The sequence below is a fragment of the Pristis pectinata genome, chromosome 2 (genome assembly GCF_009764475.1).
Source record: "Pristis pectinata isolate sPriPec2 chromosome 2, sPriPec2.1.pri, whole genome shotgun sequence".
Classification (NCBI taxonomy): domain Eukaryota; kingdom Metazoa; phylum Chordata; class Chondrichthyes; order Rhinopristiformes; family Pristidae; genus Pristis; species Pristis pectinata.
In genome coordinates, this window is record NC_067406.1 from 46,584,413 (window position 1) to 46,600,545 (window position 16,133).

The following is a 16,133-nucleotide window of genomic DNA, read 5'->3' on the forward strand; positions in this document are numbered from 1 at the left end:
TGACATCTGTCATTGCCTTTTTACAGTGAAGTGAAGGTGGCAAAGACAGATTTCCAGTGACATCCTCAGGTAGGAGTGGAACAAACACAGGCCTTGTGTTTTTCTGGCAGTTGAAACTAAAAATGTTGTTACTTTTCTGAATTCATTTTCTTTAATGGAATAAAACAGGAAAAGCCAATGGGCTTCAATTGCACTAATTTGCTTTTATTTGTTTTTCCATTGTGGGCAGCATTAGGAAAGGAGCACATGCTTCATTATTTTGAGAGCACTAGAATCACTCATGTAGTATAGGACAGCCGGCAGATTTGCTTGGGATAGCAGGGTCTCAACATAAAAGAACATTAGTAGACTAGTTGGCCTTATAAAAGGATCTTGAATATCTTTGCGACAACCCTTGGTGTCATTGAATTTGTGACGGTAACCTCTGAACCAACAATCTTTGGGCTGCTATTCCATTGCCATAATCTTGGTTCTACTGTTCATATTAGCTGCAACTTAGTATCTTAGAGAAATTGTCTAATTTTCAGGAAAGTGCTTATAAGCAAAGCAAAGGTTTTTACAAGAAGACAACAAAGGATGAGACATTATATGGTTGAAGTAGCTTGGCCCCACTCTGATTATGTCCCTGATAGATTGGAATGTGCATTCTTACATGTAAGGTGGTCCATTCTGATTATTTAATTGAGACCATCTCTGGGATTCTAGGAATGGAATTATTGAACCCTTAACATGAACCTCTCTTGACTATATGCATCAAGCATTCTCAGCTCTAGTGCAATCCAGACATATGGACAAGCCACAAAAAATTCTGAATCCCAACATTAGATGTGCATTCATATTTGCATCCCATATATTTCTCATTTCCTTAGTCCTTGTGTCTTCCCTGAATATGTTTATGCTGTGGAGGTGGATTCAATGCAGCAAGCTAAAGTAGCAAACCACTACCTCAGATACAAACTCCTAAAACTGAGTCATCTAGCGTAAATTCAGCAATCTGCAGACCCATGCATACCACCAGCAGTTAGATTGTAGAACAAGTTTTCCTGTTTATCCTTTCCAAAGACAGAACCAGAGGGCAAAAGCAGTGTCAGAAACTTAGTGGTTCCACATAAAGTCAAAGAGAAGAAAGTTTGTAATTCACTGAGTTTGGGGCAATGCTGAAGCAAATATAGCCAAAGTTCATTTACTGTACAGCATGAAAACTGAGAACTTTATTGCCTTTTGGATGTAGGAAGCAATAGATGTACAGTCATGTTAAGAAAAGGGACAAGTTGCAATAAGTAGAGTGAAAGAACCAGAAGACTCAAGCTATGGAACAGGTAAGCTTTTTAGAAGAATGAGAAATCAGGTAGACTCACCTCAGCTTGGAAGCACAAGAAAGAAGAACTGTAGTTACATGACAAACTTGCATTAACTGACAGATGAATGTTGCAAGTCAGAATGTTTTCCATTCGAACTTGGTGGATGGTTACGGGCAGTACAGCAATTTACCAGGGTAGAAAGCATCCATAGACATGCGACACTGACAAATACATAGGAAATACATCCACTGCAGCATTCTGCCACCAATGATGCCAAAGTTCACACAGATGGGACCTTCAGGAGTGGACTTTCAGCAGGTTTGGACATATCACTGAAGATCTCAGAGGAAGCTAATCAAATAAGAGAGTCAGATCTCTCCCATCCCAGAAAATTGAGATCAAGTCACATTACCAATATTGTTTGAAAAAAAATCCTACTGACTGGACTCTCCAAAGTAACACCAGGTCCCACTGAGCTCTAGGGAACAAGAAATTCCCAGCATGTAGTCCTGACACCTCAATGTCTATACAGTATGGCACCATGTATGCAGCAGTTAGGAATGCAGAAGATGTGAAATCAAGAAGGCCAGTTAGTTCTGAATAGGCAGGTCAAAGGGAGAGAATGAGTCGAGAAAATAGTGAGAGGTGGGAATAAAAGCAAATTAAAATTACAAGAGACAAGTAGAACGTAATGCACTTAATGAAGAAACAACGGTGGCAGAAGTTATAGTTCTTGCTCAAGTCTCTAAATGAGATGAGGAATCTTGTATATTTGTTGTTATGTGAATTAAAAATCAATAAATCAAACTGAATTCTCAAATATATCACAAAAAAACTGGCAAGATTTTCAGATTTGGAACAAAGTTTAAGGGCAAAACCAACAAGGTTGACCGCAGCACCAAAGGAGTGAAGGCTGAGAGCACATTGGAACATTTGAAGCAGTTTTACTTCATAAAAAGGGACAGCAGCATTTTTATCTCTGTCCTGATGCAGGGTCTCGACCTGAAATGTCGACCATCCCTCTGCCTCTACAGATGCTGCCTGACCCACTGAATTCCTCCAGCAGTTGTTTTTTTTGCTTCAGATTACAGCATCTGCAGTCTCTTGTGTCTCAAGTGAATGACTTGAGACAGAATGAACTTTGAGGTGAATGGTGAAGCAGATGATAATGGAACATTGTTTACCGTGACAAGAAAATTATAGTCCAGCTGAGTAGATAAATTAAGAGAAGCCAAATGATCTTTCTCTTTTTTATTTTTCAGGTTGGTCAGGAGTTCAGAAATCTATACACATTTGCAAGGATAATCGACTACCCAAGGACAACCTTTAAGGAGACATTAACAGATCACAAAAGGACAGATGGGTATACTTTGGATTTCTTTCTGCAGGAGTATCTAGTACAACCAATGACTTTACTGAGAATAAATGATTTTATGGATTGCACAGGGCACACTGGCAAGATACTCCTGGGCATAAAAGTGTCACCCTTCAGCATAACACTGCATCTTCAACAGAGTCAGTATCAGAACTCCCAAGTAAGCACACACTGCAAGGGAAATTTCTTCCTTAAAGTGTGTGCAGGTCAAAGATGAATGTGAAACTTAAGGATTATATTGAACATTGTTGGCAAACAATAGAAACTATAAACTATAAAGTATAAGACAACACTGAAAGCTTATGAAGAGATTGAACACTCAAACTCAAATGCTGGAAATATTTAGTGGAACATTCAATCTTGACATAAGTATTAAATGGGCTTTGAAGGATTGGCTATCTATTATTCGTTGCTTGCTTTGCATCTCAAGAAATTCTGACCAATGTATTTTCAATGATAATGACAAACTGATGATTTAATCACCATTCAAATTGTTGAAAAATTTACACAACAGAAGCAGGTAAGGAATAAAACAATCTATTCTAAATTCAACAGTCAATTTATGGTAACCTCAGGACTTTTCCTGTCTGATAATTCAAGATCAAAGAATGAGAGAGATAGTTGGGAGTAGCGGGATTGGATTTAGGTAGGAGCTAGATTTGTTGGGCATCTTTTATTATATTTTAACACAGGAAATTTGTGGATTGGGTTGATGTTTAAAACTAATCCCTTCTGCTTGGATGTCTCCCAGAAGTAATAGGATTACCTGAATGATATACTAGGAGATCAATTCCAGCAGTTCTTGTATACAGAGAAATGTATTTGCTGTCTGAATTCAGAAATGGCAACCTATTGTTGGCTTTCTCATGGGAACACATGAGGGGGAGTAACTGGCTGCCAGAAGGAAAGTGGTAGCAAACATTTCAAAAATATTAATTTCTGGATGAGCCAGCTCTGAAATTCATGTGCCGATCTCAAACATAGAGAAGAAGGGGATCACTATTACCAAACAGGAAAATCAAGCTTCTTCCAATTAATTTCCCATTAGCATTCTGAGAACATGGTCATCACTCTGTTGATTCTTGGTGAGTTTTCTCACTCCTAATCTATCCAATCAGCAAAATGCTGTCATACCACTAGTCTGTATTTCACCATCACTCATGCTGCTCACTACCATGTTCCAATGCACAAGCTTTTATTTTGTTCTACATTTTCATTGGAGAACTTTTTGAATGGATACCTTTCCTTCTACATGATATAAGAATATAAATTTCTTTGGCACATGGTTACTAAACTTCCTGTGTGTGCAGCATGGATAGGAAAGCTGCATATCCTCCAAATGAACGTCCCCAGAATTTTTTCTTGGGTTAGAATATCAGGGAAGCGGCAGATGGATGGGCAATGATGGAGGCCATGAATCTGGTACATTCCCTGTTCCCAAAATACACTAGGTTTTAGGACTGGAGGCACCAAACACAGCAAGTAACACCACAGGCAACACAGAAAATATACTTAGAAGGACAGTAAATAAAAATATAAAAATACAGATGCTGGAAATCTGAAATAATAAAATAGAAAATGCTGGATCTCAGCAGCTCAGGCAGCATCGGTGGATAATGAAACAGAGATAACGTTTCATGTTGGCCTGAAATGTTAACTCTGCTTCTCTTCTCACAGAGGCTGCCTGATCTGCTGAGTGATTCTAACATCTTCTGTTTTCACTTAAAAGGATAGAATTGGCACGAACAACCCAAAAGCTTGAGCAAAATTACTGTAAGTATAGAGGGTTAACAGATATAGGTAATTACGGGGGAATTAATTAGTAGATATAAGAGCAATTTCAATTAGCCATTATATGTTATGAAGATTAAATTAATAACTTAAATTGATATTCTCTTCCCAAACCCAAATTTATATAAATTCTCACATAATTCAAAGTCCTCTTAAATAGTCTCTGGCGCTAGTTTCTGTGGGTATTTTCACCTTTCAGCTTTTTTTATTTGTTTATTCATTCCTCTTTGACTTATCTGTTCTGTTAATCCTACTTTCTTCTAATAATTTACTTTGGGGTTCATACCAATTGCATCCTGTTTTTTAGCAGCACTGTTATTTATTATGTTTGTTGCCTTCAGTGATAAAACATGATGTGAATAGAGGGGTGGGAGCTTTTCTATTGTTTACTTGATTATGTTTTGAAATGATTGGTTTGTATACTGTATATTCAGCAGGTAATATACGGATACATTTGGTGGAATAACATTGCAAATTCAATGAACCTACCAATTCTGTTCAGTCTGTCGATTGCCACAGTTTCAAATGCTCTTCGCATCATTGGGTACTGCTCCAGCACTTCGTTGAAATGATCCACAGAGAGGGAGTAGAGTCGACAGTAGGTGTCAGCTCTCACACTGGCCGTACGCCGGCCTTTTGTTAGTAAGCAGATTTCTAGAGAGGCAAGAGAGGAAAGAGAAATTTAACATCGGAGACTTAATCTGTTAGGAACAGGCACAGATCATGTTTTCAATTCAACCTCACTGCAAAAAGCTAATTTGGAGAAGACGTCAAGGGTTTTCCGACCCAGTATTTATTTCTATAAATTTCAGTTATTGTAAGGGAGTTTCATAACTACGGCTGCCCGGCCTAAGTTGCGGCAATGCTGGGTTGCTGTAATTGGTCTCAATGTCTCAGAGTACCGTAGAGAAATGTTAATTGAGGTTCACACATCTGATCACAACCAGAGTCCTTGATGGAAAATATACATGCTTGAATGTCAAATACAGACATGTTGAAATTTGGCAGTGACACCTCAAATCTCAAAGGACTCTCTGACTCTTGCACAAGAAAGCGAAAGAGAAACAGAAGTTGACATAAGGGCCTATGTGCCTGTTCTGTCATTCAGAAACTTTTCATCCTGTGCAACTTTGCTTTTCTGCACAATATTCTCATTTTCCATGGATCCAAACCATCTATCAATCTTGAACTTGAACTTGATCCACTAATCTCAGTCCTGAATGTACTTAATGGCTGCATGTATATGGTCCTCTGAATCAGAGAATTGCAAAGTCTGCAAGCCATTGAGTAAAGAAATTTCTCCTCATTTCAGTTCTACATGCCCACCCCCATATCATGAAACTCTGACCCCCCCCCCCCCCCCAATCAATAATTGATTCTCAGCCTGAGGAAAAAGCCTCTCAAAATCCACTCTGTCAATCCTTCTCAGCATCTGGTATACCTCAATGAGATAAACTCACCGAGTATAAGCCAATCATATTTGGTCTTGCATCATAGGGCAACATTCCTCATCCCAGGAATCAATCTAGTGAATCCACAGTACACTTACCCTGTGGTAAGTACATCTTTCTTCAGGTATGGAGACCAGACAGTACTCAAGGTAGGCTCTTTCCAAAGGCCTGTGCAACTTCAGCAAGGCTTCATTACTTTGTGTCACAACATCTGTGCAATAAATGTCAATGTACCATTTGCTTTTTTAATCGTTTGCTTTGCCTGCATGCTTACTTGTTCAATCTGCATCCCCTTCACTCCTGATCCCAGGTTACTCCAACATCAGCTACAATGATTGTGTATGTGTATGTTTAGAGGCTGAGCTCCAAGCCAGCACTGACTCAATCCTGAGATATTCAAGAGCATAAGCCTTGCACATAACAATTGCAAATCAAAGATCCTCTACCAGCCTGCCCCCACTGCACATCACCACCTTCAGCAATAAAGATTCAAGATGAAACCCTGGAAAACACAGACAATGTCCTATAACTAGGGACCTGCTCCTTAACAAAGGCAGACATTGATGATAAAATGCCCTCCAGCATTTACTGTGCCAGAACAATCTTTGCCTTGCTGATGAAGAGAGAGTTTGAAGGTCAAGGTCTCAAACCAATCATAAAGCTTGTGATTGACTGGATAGCAGTGATTCCTGCCCTCCTGTACACTTCTGGAACATGAACCAACTACAGCAGGCAACTTAAAGCACAAGAGATCTACCACCAATGCTGCTTCTACAAACTTCTTTAGATCCACTGATGTGATAAGTGAACTAATCTTAACATCCTCTGCCACGTCAACATTTCCAGCACTGAGGCCCTGGGAATCCCTGGTCTATGACTGCTCAAAATGGAGGAAAAGCATTTGGGATGGAATAGAGAATCTCAAGTTTCTTCACTGGGATCACAGGGAAGCCTATTGTAAATGGTGGAGGAGTGACCTCCTCCTAAATTAACCACCTGCCTGCTGCCTCAGTAGTTACACCATTAGCAGACTCTGCAGGTTTCACCTTCGCTTCATCAGCCACCTCAGAACCCAGAGAATTAGTTTGGAAGCCACTCATCCTTGATCCCTGAGAAGAAAACAACAATGACTTTCTGCATCTCACAAAACAGCTCACCAATATTCCTCTTTGCAACAAGGTTTATTGGTTTCTTAGTTATGATATTATGGCGCAGATGGTATTATATGGTATGGTATGGTATCAAAGACCCCACCCACCCGGGACATTCTCTCTTCTCTCCTCTTCCATCGGGTAGAAGATACAGGAGCATGAGGGCACATACCACCAGACTTAAGGACAACTTCTATCCCACTGTGATAAGACTATTGAACGGTTCCCCTATACAGTGAGATGGACTATGACCTCATGATCTACCTTGTTGTGACCTTGCACCTTCTTGCACTGCACTTTCTCTGTAGCTGTGACACTTTACTCTGTACTGTTATTGTTCTTTTTTACCTGTACTACATCAATGCACTCTGTACTAAATCAATGTAACTGCACTGTGTAATGAATTGACCTGTACGATCAGTTTGTAAGACAAGCTTTTCACTGAACCTCTATACAAGTGACAATAATAAACCAATACCAATAATGATATTAAGGCCCATCATGGAAACCAGCCTCCCCTCCATGGACTCTCTATACCTCTTACTGCCTTGGTGAAGCAGCCGGCATAATCAAAGACCCCACCACCCAGGTCATTCTCTCTTCTTTCCTCTTCCTTCAGGTAGAAGATACAGGAGCCTGAGAGCACATACCACCAGGACAGCTTCTATCCCACGGTGATAAGACTATTGAACAGTTCCCTTATACAATGAGATGGACTCTTGACCTCACAATCTACCTTGTTTGACCTTATTGTCTACCTGCGATGCACTTTGCAAAGCTGTGACACTACTCTGTATTCTGTTATTGTTTTTACCCTGTACTACCTCAATGCACTCTGTACTACCTCAATGCACTGTGTAATGAATTGATTGTAACGAATGGTATGCAAGTCAAGTTTTTTCACTGTACCTCAGTACAAGTGACAATAATAAACCAATACCAATACTATGGATAAGGATAAAACTGGTCCTTGGGTGAAAGGCTAAATTCAGTGAAGACTAATTGTAACAGTAACAGGCAGGAGCTGGAGAAGAAAGATTGGGAGTGACTGTTTGGGAGTAAATTCACATCTGACATGTAGGAGTCTTTTAAAGGCTAATTGATTGGAGTTCAGGACCAGAACATTCCTGTGAGGTTGAAAGATAAGGATGGCAAGATTCAGAAACCTAAGGTAACAAGAGATATTGTCAGAATAGTCAAAAAGAAAAAAGAAGCATATATAAGGTTGAGGCAACGAAATTCATACAAGGCCCTTGAGGAATATAAAGGAAGTAGGAAAGAATTAAACTAGAAGTTAGGAGGGCTAAAAGGGTCCATGAAATATCTTTCACAAGTAGGATTAAGGAGAATCCCAAGACATTTTATGTGTATGTTAGCAGAGGGTAGCTAGGGTAGGGTAGGTCCACTCAAGGAACATCGTGGGCCAAAGGGCCTGTACTGTGCTTTAATATTCTATGTTCTATTCTATGTTCTAAGGACAAAAAGGGAATTTATGCATGGGGCCAGAGGAAGTGGGTGAGATCCTTCATGATTACTTCTCATCAGCATTCACCAAGAAGAAGGACATGGACGATGGTGAGATGAGGGAAGGGTATTTTGGTATTCTAGGACATGTCAATATTAAGGAGGAGGAGATATTGGGTGACTTGAAAACATTAAAGTAGAAAAGTCCTCAGGGCTTGATAGAATTTATCCCAGGGTACTAAGGGAAACAATGGAGGAGATTGCTGGGGCCTTGACATCGATCTTTATATCCTCTTTAACCATAGGCAAGGTTGCAGAAGTCTGGAGAACAGTTCCTTTTTTAAGAAGGGCAACAGCGAAGATCAGTGAGCCTTACATCAATGGTTAAGAAATTATTGGAGAAGATTCTTAGGGATAGGATTTGCACACATCTGGAGAAGCATGGACTTTTTAGAAATAAGACAGAGGCACAAAAGAGACTGCAGATGCTGGAAATCTGGAGCAATGCACACAAAATGCTGAAGGAACTCAATGGGTTAGGCAGCATCTACGGAGGGAAATGAACAGTCCACATGTTGGGTCGAGGCCCTTCATCAGGACTGGAAAGAAAGAGGGCAGAAGTCAGAATGAAAGGGGTGGGGGTGGAGGGGAAGGAGCACGATAGGTGATAGGTGAATCCAGGTGAGGGATGAAGGTAGGTAGGTGGGAAGGGGGAATGATGTGAGAAGCTGGGAGGTGATAGTTGGAAGAGGCAAAGGGTTGAACAAGGTGGAATCTGATAGGAGAGGACAGTAGTCCATGGAATAAAGAGGAGGTGGGGAATCAGAGAAAGGAAGGTGTGGGTGAGGGCCAGTTCGTGAGGGTGGTAATTAACATTTCTTTGTATGAGGGAAGACCTATCTCACAAACATGACTGATTTTTTTGAGGAAGTGACAAAGGTGATTAATGAGGGAAGAACCTTTGCCTTATTGTCTACCTGCACTGCACTTTCTCTGTAGTTGTGACACTTTACTCTGTACTGTTATTGTTTTTACCTGTACTACCTCAATGCACTCTGTACTACCTCAATGTAACTGCACTGTGTAATGAATTGACCTGTACAATTGGTATGCAAGACAAGTTTTTCACTGTACCTCAGTACAAGTGAGAATAATAAACCAATACCAATACATGTTGTCTACATGGATGTTAGCAAAGCATTTGACAAGGATCCTTGTGGCTGGCTGGTCCAGAAGATTAAGTTGCAAGGGATCCATGGTGAGTTGGAAATTGGATTCAAAATTGGCTTGGTCAGAGAAGTATTGATATTGGTTTATTATTGTCAATTATACCGAGGTACAGTGAAAAACTTGTCTTGCATACTGTTCATACAGATCAATTCATTACAGTGCATTGAGGTAGGACAGAGTGCTTTGAGGTAGTACAGGGTAAAAACAATAACAGAATACAGAGTAAAGTGTCACAGCTACAGTAAGTGTATTGCAGGTAAACAATAAGGTGCAAGGTCAAACAAGGTAGATTGTGAGTTCAAGAGCCCATCTCATCATATAAGGGAACCGTTCAATAGTCTTATCACTGTGAGGTAGAAGCTGTCCTTGAACTTGGTGGTACGTGCCCTCAGGCTCCTGCATCTTCTGCCTGATGGGAGATGGGAGAGGAGATAAGATAGAGGTGGAGGGGTGTTTTTCTGACTATGTGACCAGTAGTGTTCCACAGGAACAATGCTGGGACCTTTGTTGTTTGTAACATATATTAATGAAAATGTGGGTTGTCTGATTAGTGAGTTTGCAAATGATAATCAGTGGAGTCGTGGATAGTGAGGAAGGTTGTCAACAGACACAGCAGGATATAATCATTTGGAAATTTGGGTGGAGAAATGGCAGATGGCGTTTTATCGGGAAGTGTGAGGTGATGTATTTTGGGAGGTCAAATGCAAGATGAAATTATACAATAAATGGTAGGACACTTGGGAGCATTGATGTACAGAGGGATCTTGGGGTGGGTCACAGCTCCCTGAAAGTGGCAACAAAAGTGGATAGGGTGGTAAAGAAGGCACACGGCATGCTTGCCTTCATCAGTCAGGGCACTGAGTGTAAAAGTTGGGAAGTCATGTTGCAGCTGTATAAAACTTTGGTTTGCCCACATTTGGAGTATTGTGTGCAGTTCTGGTCACTACATTATAGGAAGGTGTGGAGGCTTTGGTGAGCATGCGGAAGAGGTTCACCAGGATGTTGCCTGGATTGGACTATATTAATTATAAGGAGAGGTTAGACAAACTTGGATTGTTTTCTCTGGAAAGTTGGAAGCTGTGGAGTGACTTGATAGAAGTATGTAAAATTATGAGAGGCATAAATAGAGGAGATAGAGTCTTTTTCCCAGAGTGGAAATACTAGAGGGCATAGGTTTAAAGTGTGAGGGGGAAATTTTAAAGGAGATTTGTGAGGCAAGCTTCTTTTACACAGAGAGTGGTCAGAGCCTGGAATGCACTGCCAGGGGAGGTGGTTGAGACGCATATGATAGCGACCTTTAAGAGGAATTTAGACAGACATACAATCAGGCAGGGAAGAGAGGGATGTGGACATTGTGCCGGCAGATGGGATTAGTCTAGATTGGCATCATGGCTGACACAGGCATGGTGGGCTGAAGGGCCTGTTTCTGTTCTGTGTTCTTCACCTGACATTCTCCCACAAAATGCTCTACCCACCAGTTCCTTTCTTGCTCAGTTTTTCTGCCTCTAACCCTTGCATCCTCCTTTCAGCTTCCTTTTTGACCTGACTTTATGTCATTAGCATACTTAGTTATGTTATAATCTGTCTTTTCACCTATCATTAATAAACTGTAAATGGCTGAGGGCCCAGCATTGGTTCCTGTGGGATGACTCACACAAAAATAGTGGTTACGTTGGTGAGGTACTGAACAGCTGCCAGTACTCACGGAATTGCAATCTAACACAAACAATTTCCTCAGAGTAGGTGTGATAATTGGGGAAGAATGCAAAATGATCAAAAAGGTTGTGAAAATATATGTGGAATGTTATTTTCAAGCAAATTTGAGAAAGGTATACCCTGAGTAAACTGCACACCTACAAATCTTTTATTATGCTTACCGCTACTAGGACACACTGCAAGACTCCTGGATGGGGAAGATCAATGGGTAGCCCCAATGCATCCAGTGCTGATAAATACAGGCATGAGGCTCCTCAGGCAGCAATACTGGGCAGAGGTACTGTATCAGCATGATTCAGCTCAGTAGGTGGTGAAAACACAGTCACATAAAGCTTTCCCCACAATCTAGGACATCTTCAAGAAGGCAGCATCCATCACTAAGGACCCTCACCATCCTGGACATGCCCTCTTCTCGTTACTACCATTGGGGAGAAGGTACAGGAGCCTGAAGACTCATACTCAACGATTAAGGAACAGCTTCTTCTCTCTGCCATCAGATTCCTGAATGGTCCATGAACCCATGAACACTACCTTGTTATTCCTTCTTTTTGCACTATTTATTTTGTTTATTTTTGTGACTTATAGTAATTTTATGTCTTTGCACTATACTGCTGCTGCAAAACAACAAATTTCACATCATATAAATAAGTGAAAATAAATCTGATTCTGATTGAGTTTTATCTTCTGTTCTAAGCACGACATATCAGGGGGGATATACTGACCTTGCAGAAGGGATTCTCAGGAGTGAGGTGGGGCTAGTTAGAGTAAGTGACAAGGACAGGTTACGTAGATGGTTGTTCTCCATCATATCTAGAAGTTTGGGATGATATAATTGAGATGATTAACAGACGAAAGGAGTTGAAGGGGTGAGTCTGGAAAAACCTAAAATCTAAGATAGTCTGTTCAAAGCTGATGTGAAACTGCCGAGGTGGTGAAACTGCTGAGATTGGGTCAATTTAAAATGCCAAAACTGAAGTTGTAGATTTTGGATGTGCAAGGTCACATAGTCAAGGCAGGTTGATAGAACCAAGAAAGCCATGGTTTAATTGAGAGGCTGAATGTTCTATCTTTCCTATCATCCACTGTCCCTCTGTATTTAGAGGTGAATGATTTTCTTTTGTGTGAGATATAACATTACACAAGCAAGACATTCTCAGAATAAAGTATTTTTAAAAATTATTTCAAATCAATGAAAATTTAGTTAAAGTCTGTGTCCCTTCCTTTTAAATGAAAGAGAAACAAAACAAATCAATACAGATCTGATGAAATAATAAGCCAACATGGCAGAGCCCCACCAGTGGGTCAGTAAGTAAATGCACTGCCAGTACGTAATGAAGGAATGCCCCTTAGTTTATTCTGGCTTAACAGATCTCAGCCAAGTTGATCAGTGGGAGCATTTCTATTAGGTTTGATGCCTCCTGGAAGGTTTATTCATGTTTCCTTGGCATGATTTTCATTAGCAAACTTTTGCTGCAGCTTCCATTATGTAAAGGTGTGATAACATGGCCAAGTGGTTTACAGCACTGTGTATAGGCTCCAATCTCTTCTGGAATGTGGCTTTGGATCCCACCATTGATAGAAATTCAGACACTGCACATTTAATTACAAGAAACTTATTCCATTAACTTATGTTTTGAGGACCAGAGAGTGCAGATTTATAAGATGGAAAATGTGCTAATGATCTGGAACTCACTTCTGTAAGGGAGTCGGCAACAGAATCAATCAGGGTTTTCAAAATAGGACCATGAGGAAAGACTGGAAAATGGGACTGGCTAGATTGTACTTCAGAGAGCTGGCACGGGCTCGATGGGCCAATTGGCAGCCTGCAATCTTGCTTCACAAAATTTTAACTTATGAAGAAACAGTCCCTTAACTTTCTGCTTAATACTCTGCAAAGTATGTTAGCCTGTCTATGGATCTACAGAATTTAAGACCATCTTAACTACAACTTTCTTATGGCAGAGCCCATGATGTGGGTAAATTAGTTGCATGATAACATACGTACAAGAAGTGTGGATACATATCCCAGCAACAACAAGAAGCAGATGAAGGGTGAAATCAAAAGAAACTGTGGAAAGATGTCCTTGCATTTGAATGTGAGTCTGAATCCCTCCAAGGCAGAGAGGGAATTTAGGTAATTAAATAAATAGCTAGTGTCAGTGCTTGTGAAACTACCAGATTGTCTTAGAAATCCATCTGGTTTGCTAATGCCCTTTAGGGACAAATACACAGACTCTGAAATAAAAACAGAAAATACTGGAAATACTGGAAACACAGTTTTTTGTTTATTTTCAAATAAGTATACTCTACCCTGTCTGGCTCGATTCTGACTGCAGACCCATCAATGTTATAAATTCGTAAATGACCTAACACTTAGTTTGGGGAACAATTATGGGTGGACAATGAATGTTAGCCTCACCAGCAAAGTCTGCATCATAGAAATGAATAAATAGATGTCAGGAATGCCTTGTCATTATGCCAATGTGCCAGCTATCAAACACTGAATGACTACAAGTCCAAAGTAAAAGTAAAAATTCTAGCTTACATTTTTGTTCTCCACAGCCCTCTCTGCTCAGTTTATAAAAGGATTACGCCACTGAATTGAGTTTCAACATAGCACCTGAGGCATCGTGTTAATTCTGCTGAGCAGTGCGTTCTAAGCTCCAGGTGCCCAGAAAGAACATTGCTGAATGTCATTTCCCAAAGCAGTGGAGTGCTTCGTGTCTGTTGAAAGACACATGCTGGAACTGCTGTCAGAATTAAAGTGTCAGCTTAAGAAGTTTTTGTCTGTTTTACACTGATATTTTACATTTTTGTTGCACAGAATTTGTAAAATTGGAAGAAACATACCATCAATTTCATTTTAAATTAATAAGCAGACTTTCCATTTCTAGACTGTGACAAAATGTGGACACCTAGGAATTCCAGTGCACTTGAAAGGGTGACTAAGAGGCCATGCAAATTTTGGAATGACTGTTTTGATCATTGGCCAAAAATGTCAAAATTTAGTTGTGAATTACCACAAGTTCCTAGGTGTCCTCGCTTGGCTGGCTAGCAGACAAATGGTCCTGTGGCCGAGTGATAGAACATAAGAACATAAGAAATAGGAGCAGGAGTAGACCATCTGGCCTGTCGAGCCTGCTCCACCATTCAATAAGATCATGGCTGATCTGGCCATGGACTTAGATCCACCTACCTGCCTTTTCCCCATAACCCTTAAGTCCCCTGCTATGCAAAAATCTATCTAACTGTGTCTTAAATATATTTAATGAAGTAGCCTCTACTGCTTCCCTGGGCAGAGAATTCCACAGATTCACTACTCTCTGGGAAAAGCAGTTTGTCCTCATCTCTGTCCTAAATCTACTCCCCCGAACCTTGAGGCTATGTCCCCTAGTTCTAGTCTCACCTACCAGTGAAAACAACCTTTCTGCCTCTATCCTATCTATCCCTTTCATAATTTTATATGTTTCTATCAGATCCCCTCTCATTCTTCTGAATTCCAGCGAGTATAGTCCCAGACGACTCATAGGCTAACCCCCTCGTCTCTGGAATCAACCTGGTGAACTTCCTCTGTACCGCCTCCAAAGCCAGTATATCTTTCCTCAAGTAAGGAGACCAGAACTGCACGCAGTACTCCAGGTGCGGCCTCACCAGTACCCTGTACAGTTGCAGCATAATCTCCCAGCTCCTAAACTCAATCCAACATTCTATTTGCTTTCTTGATAACCTGTTGCACCTGCAAACCAACCTTTTGCGATTCATGCACAAGCACTACCAAATCCCTCTGCACAACAACATGCTGCAATCTTTCACCTTTTAAATAACAATCTGATCTTCTATTTTTCCTTCCAAAGTGGATGTTTACCAACATTGTACTCCACCTGCCAGACCCTTGCCCACTCACTTAACCTATCTGTATAGGGTGGGATGAGGATAGGGTGGGCGGTTGAATTAGCCTTGGGGCAGCCTTGGATTAATGACTCTGTTGGACATCATCATCTCTGGGACTCTTCTCCGATTGGCCCTTGAGGTGAGGAGGGGTGGGGGATAAACAGCAGAGAAGAAGATAGCATTTGCTGTGGGGAGGGAGAATCAAGGTGGCTTTTAATATTAGAGGCAGCAGGGTTTATTGTGGGGAGGTGAGCAGATCACAGCATTTGCTGAGGGGGTGGATCAAGGAACTGATTGTACATTGAAGAGGGAATTCAGGGGACTGGTGATACCTTAGAAAGCTGGGCTAATGCAGATTGGGGGTCAGTGTGGCCAGTGGGAAGAGGGTCCCAAGGACTTAATTAAATATTTTACTTAGCTTTCAGTCTCCCAGGTCTGTGCTGTGGGATTAAAACCATGTTGTTCTAGGAATACCCAACTCGGTTCCGGTTCTCATGCAACACTTCATGGAGAACTTTGTATATTAACTAATACACTCCATGCAGCAATTGCATTGGGGCTGAGTGTTTTCTGGCTCAGAACGTGTTGTCTGCATTGTTCAAATTATATGTAATGAACCTAAGCACTTGGTGCATGTCTTTTCCTTCCTCGGCAGTTTTTCCTTTCTCTTTATTCATCAGTGGAGCACTGCTATTATCTAGTTTCTTACTGATTTTCGTAGAATGTATTTCTCCTGCATTCCATTGATCACTATTGTAAATAT

The 16,133-nt window shown here is 40.7% G+C and overlaps 1 protein-coding gene across 1 annotated transcript in view; it reads right to left on the reverse strand.

The window, feature by feature from the left end:
• The window catches only part of LOC127567543 (potassium/sodium hyperpolarization-activated cyclic nucleotide-gated channel 1-like), a 194,453-nt gene that overhangs the window by 17,351 nt on the left and 160,969 nt on the right, over positions 1-16,133 (reverse strand). Inside the window, exon 7 of the mRNA XM_052010562.1 lies at positions 4,957-5,121. Coding sequence (XP_051866522.1) covers positions 4,957-5,121 — 165 coding nt within the window. The remainder of the gene's footprint in view (positions 1-4,956; positions 5,122-16,133) is intronic.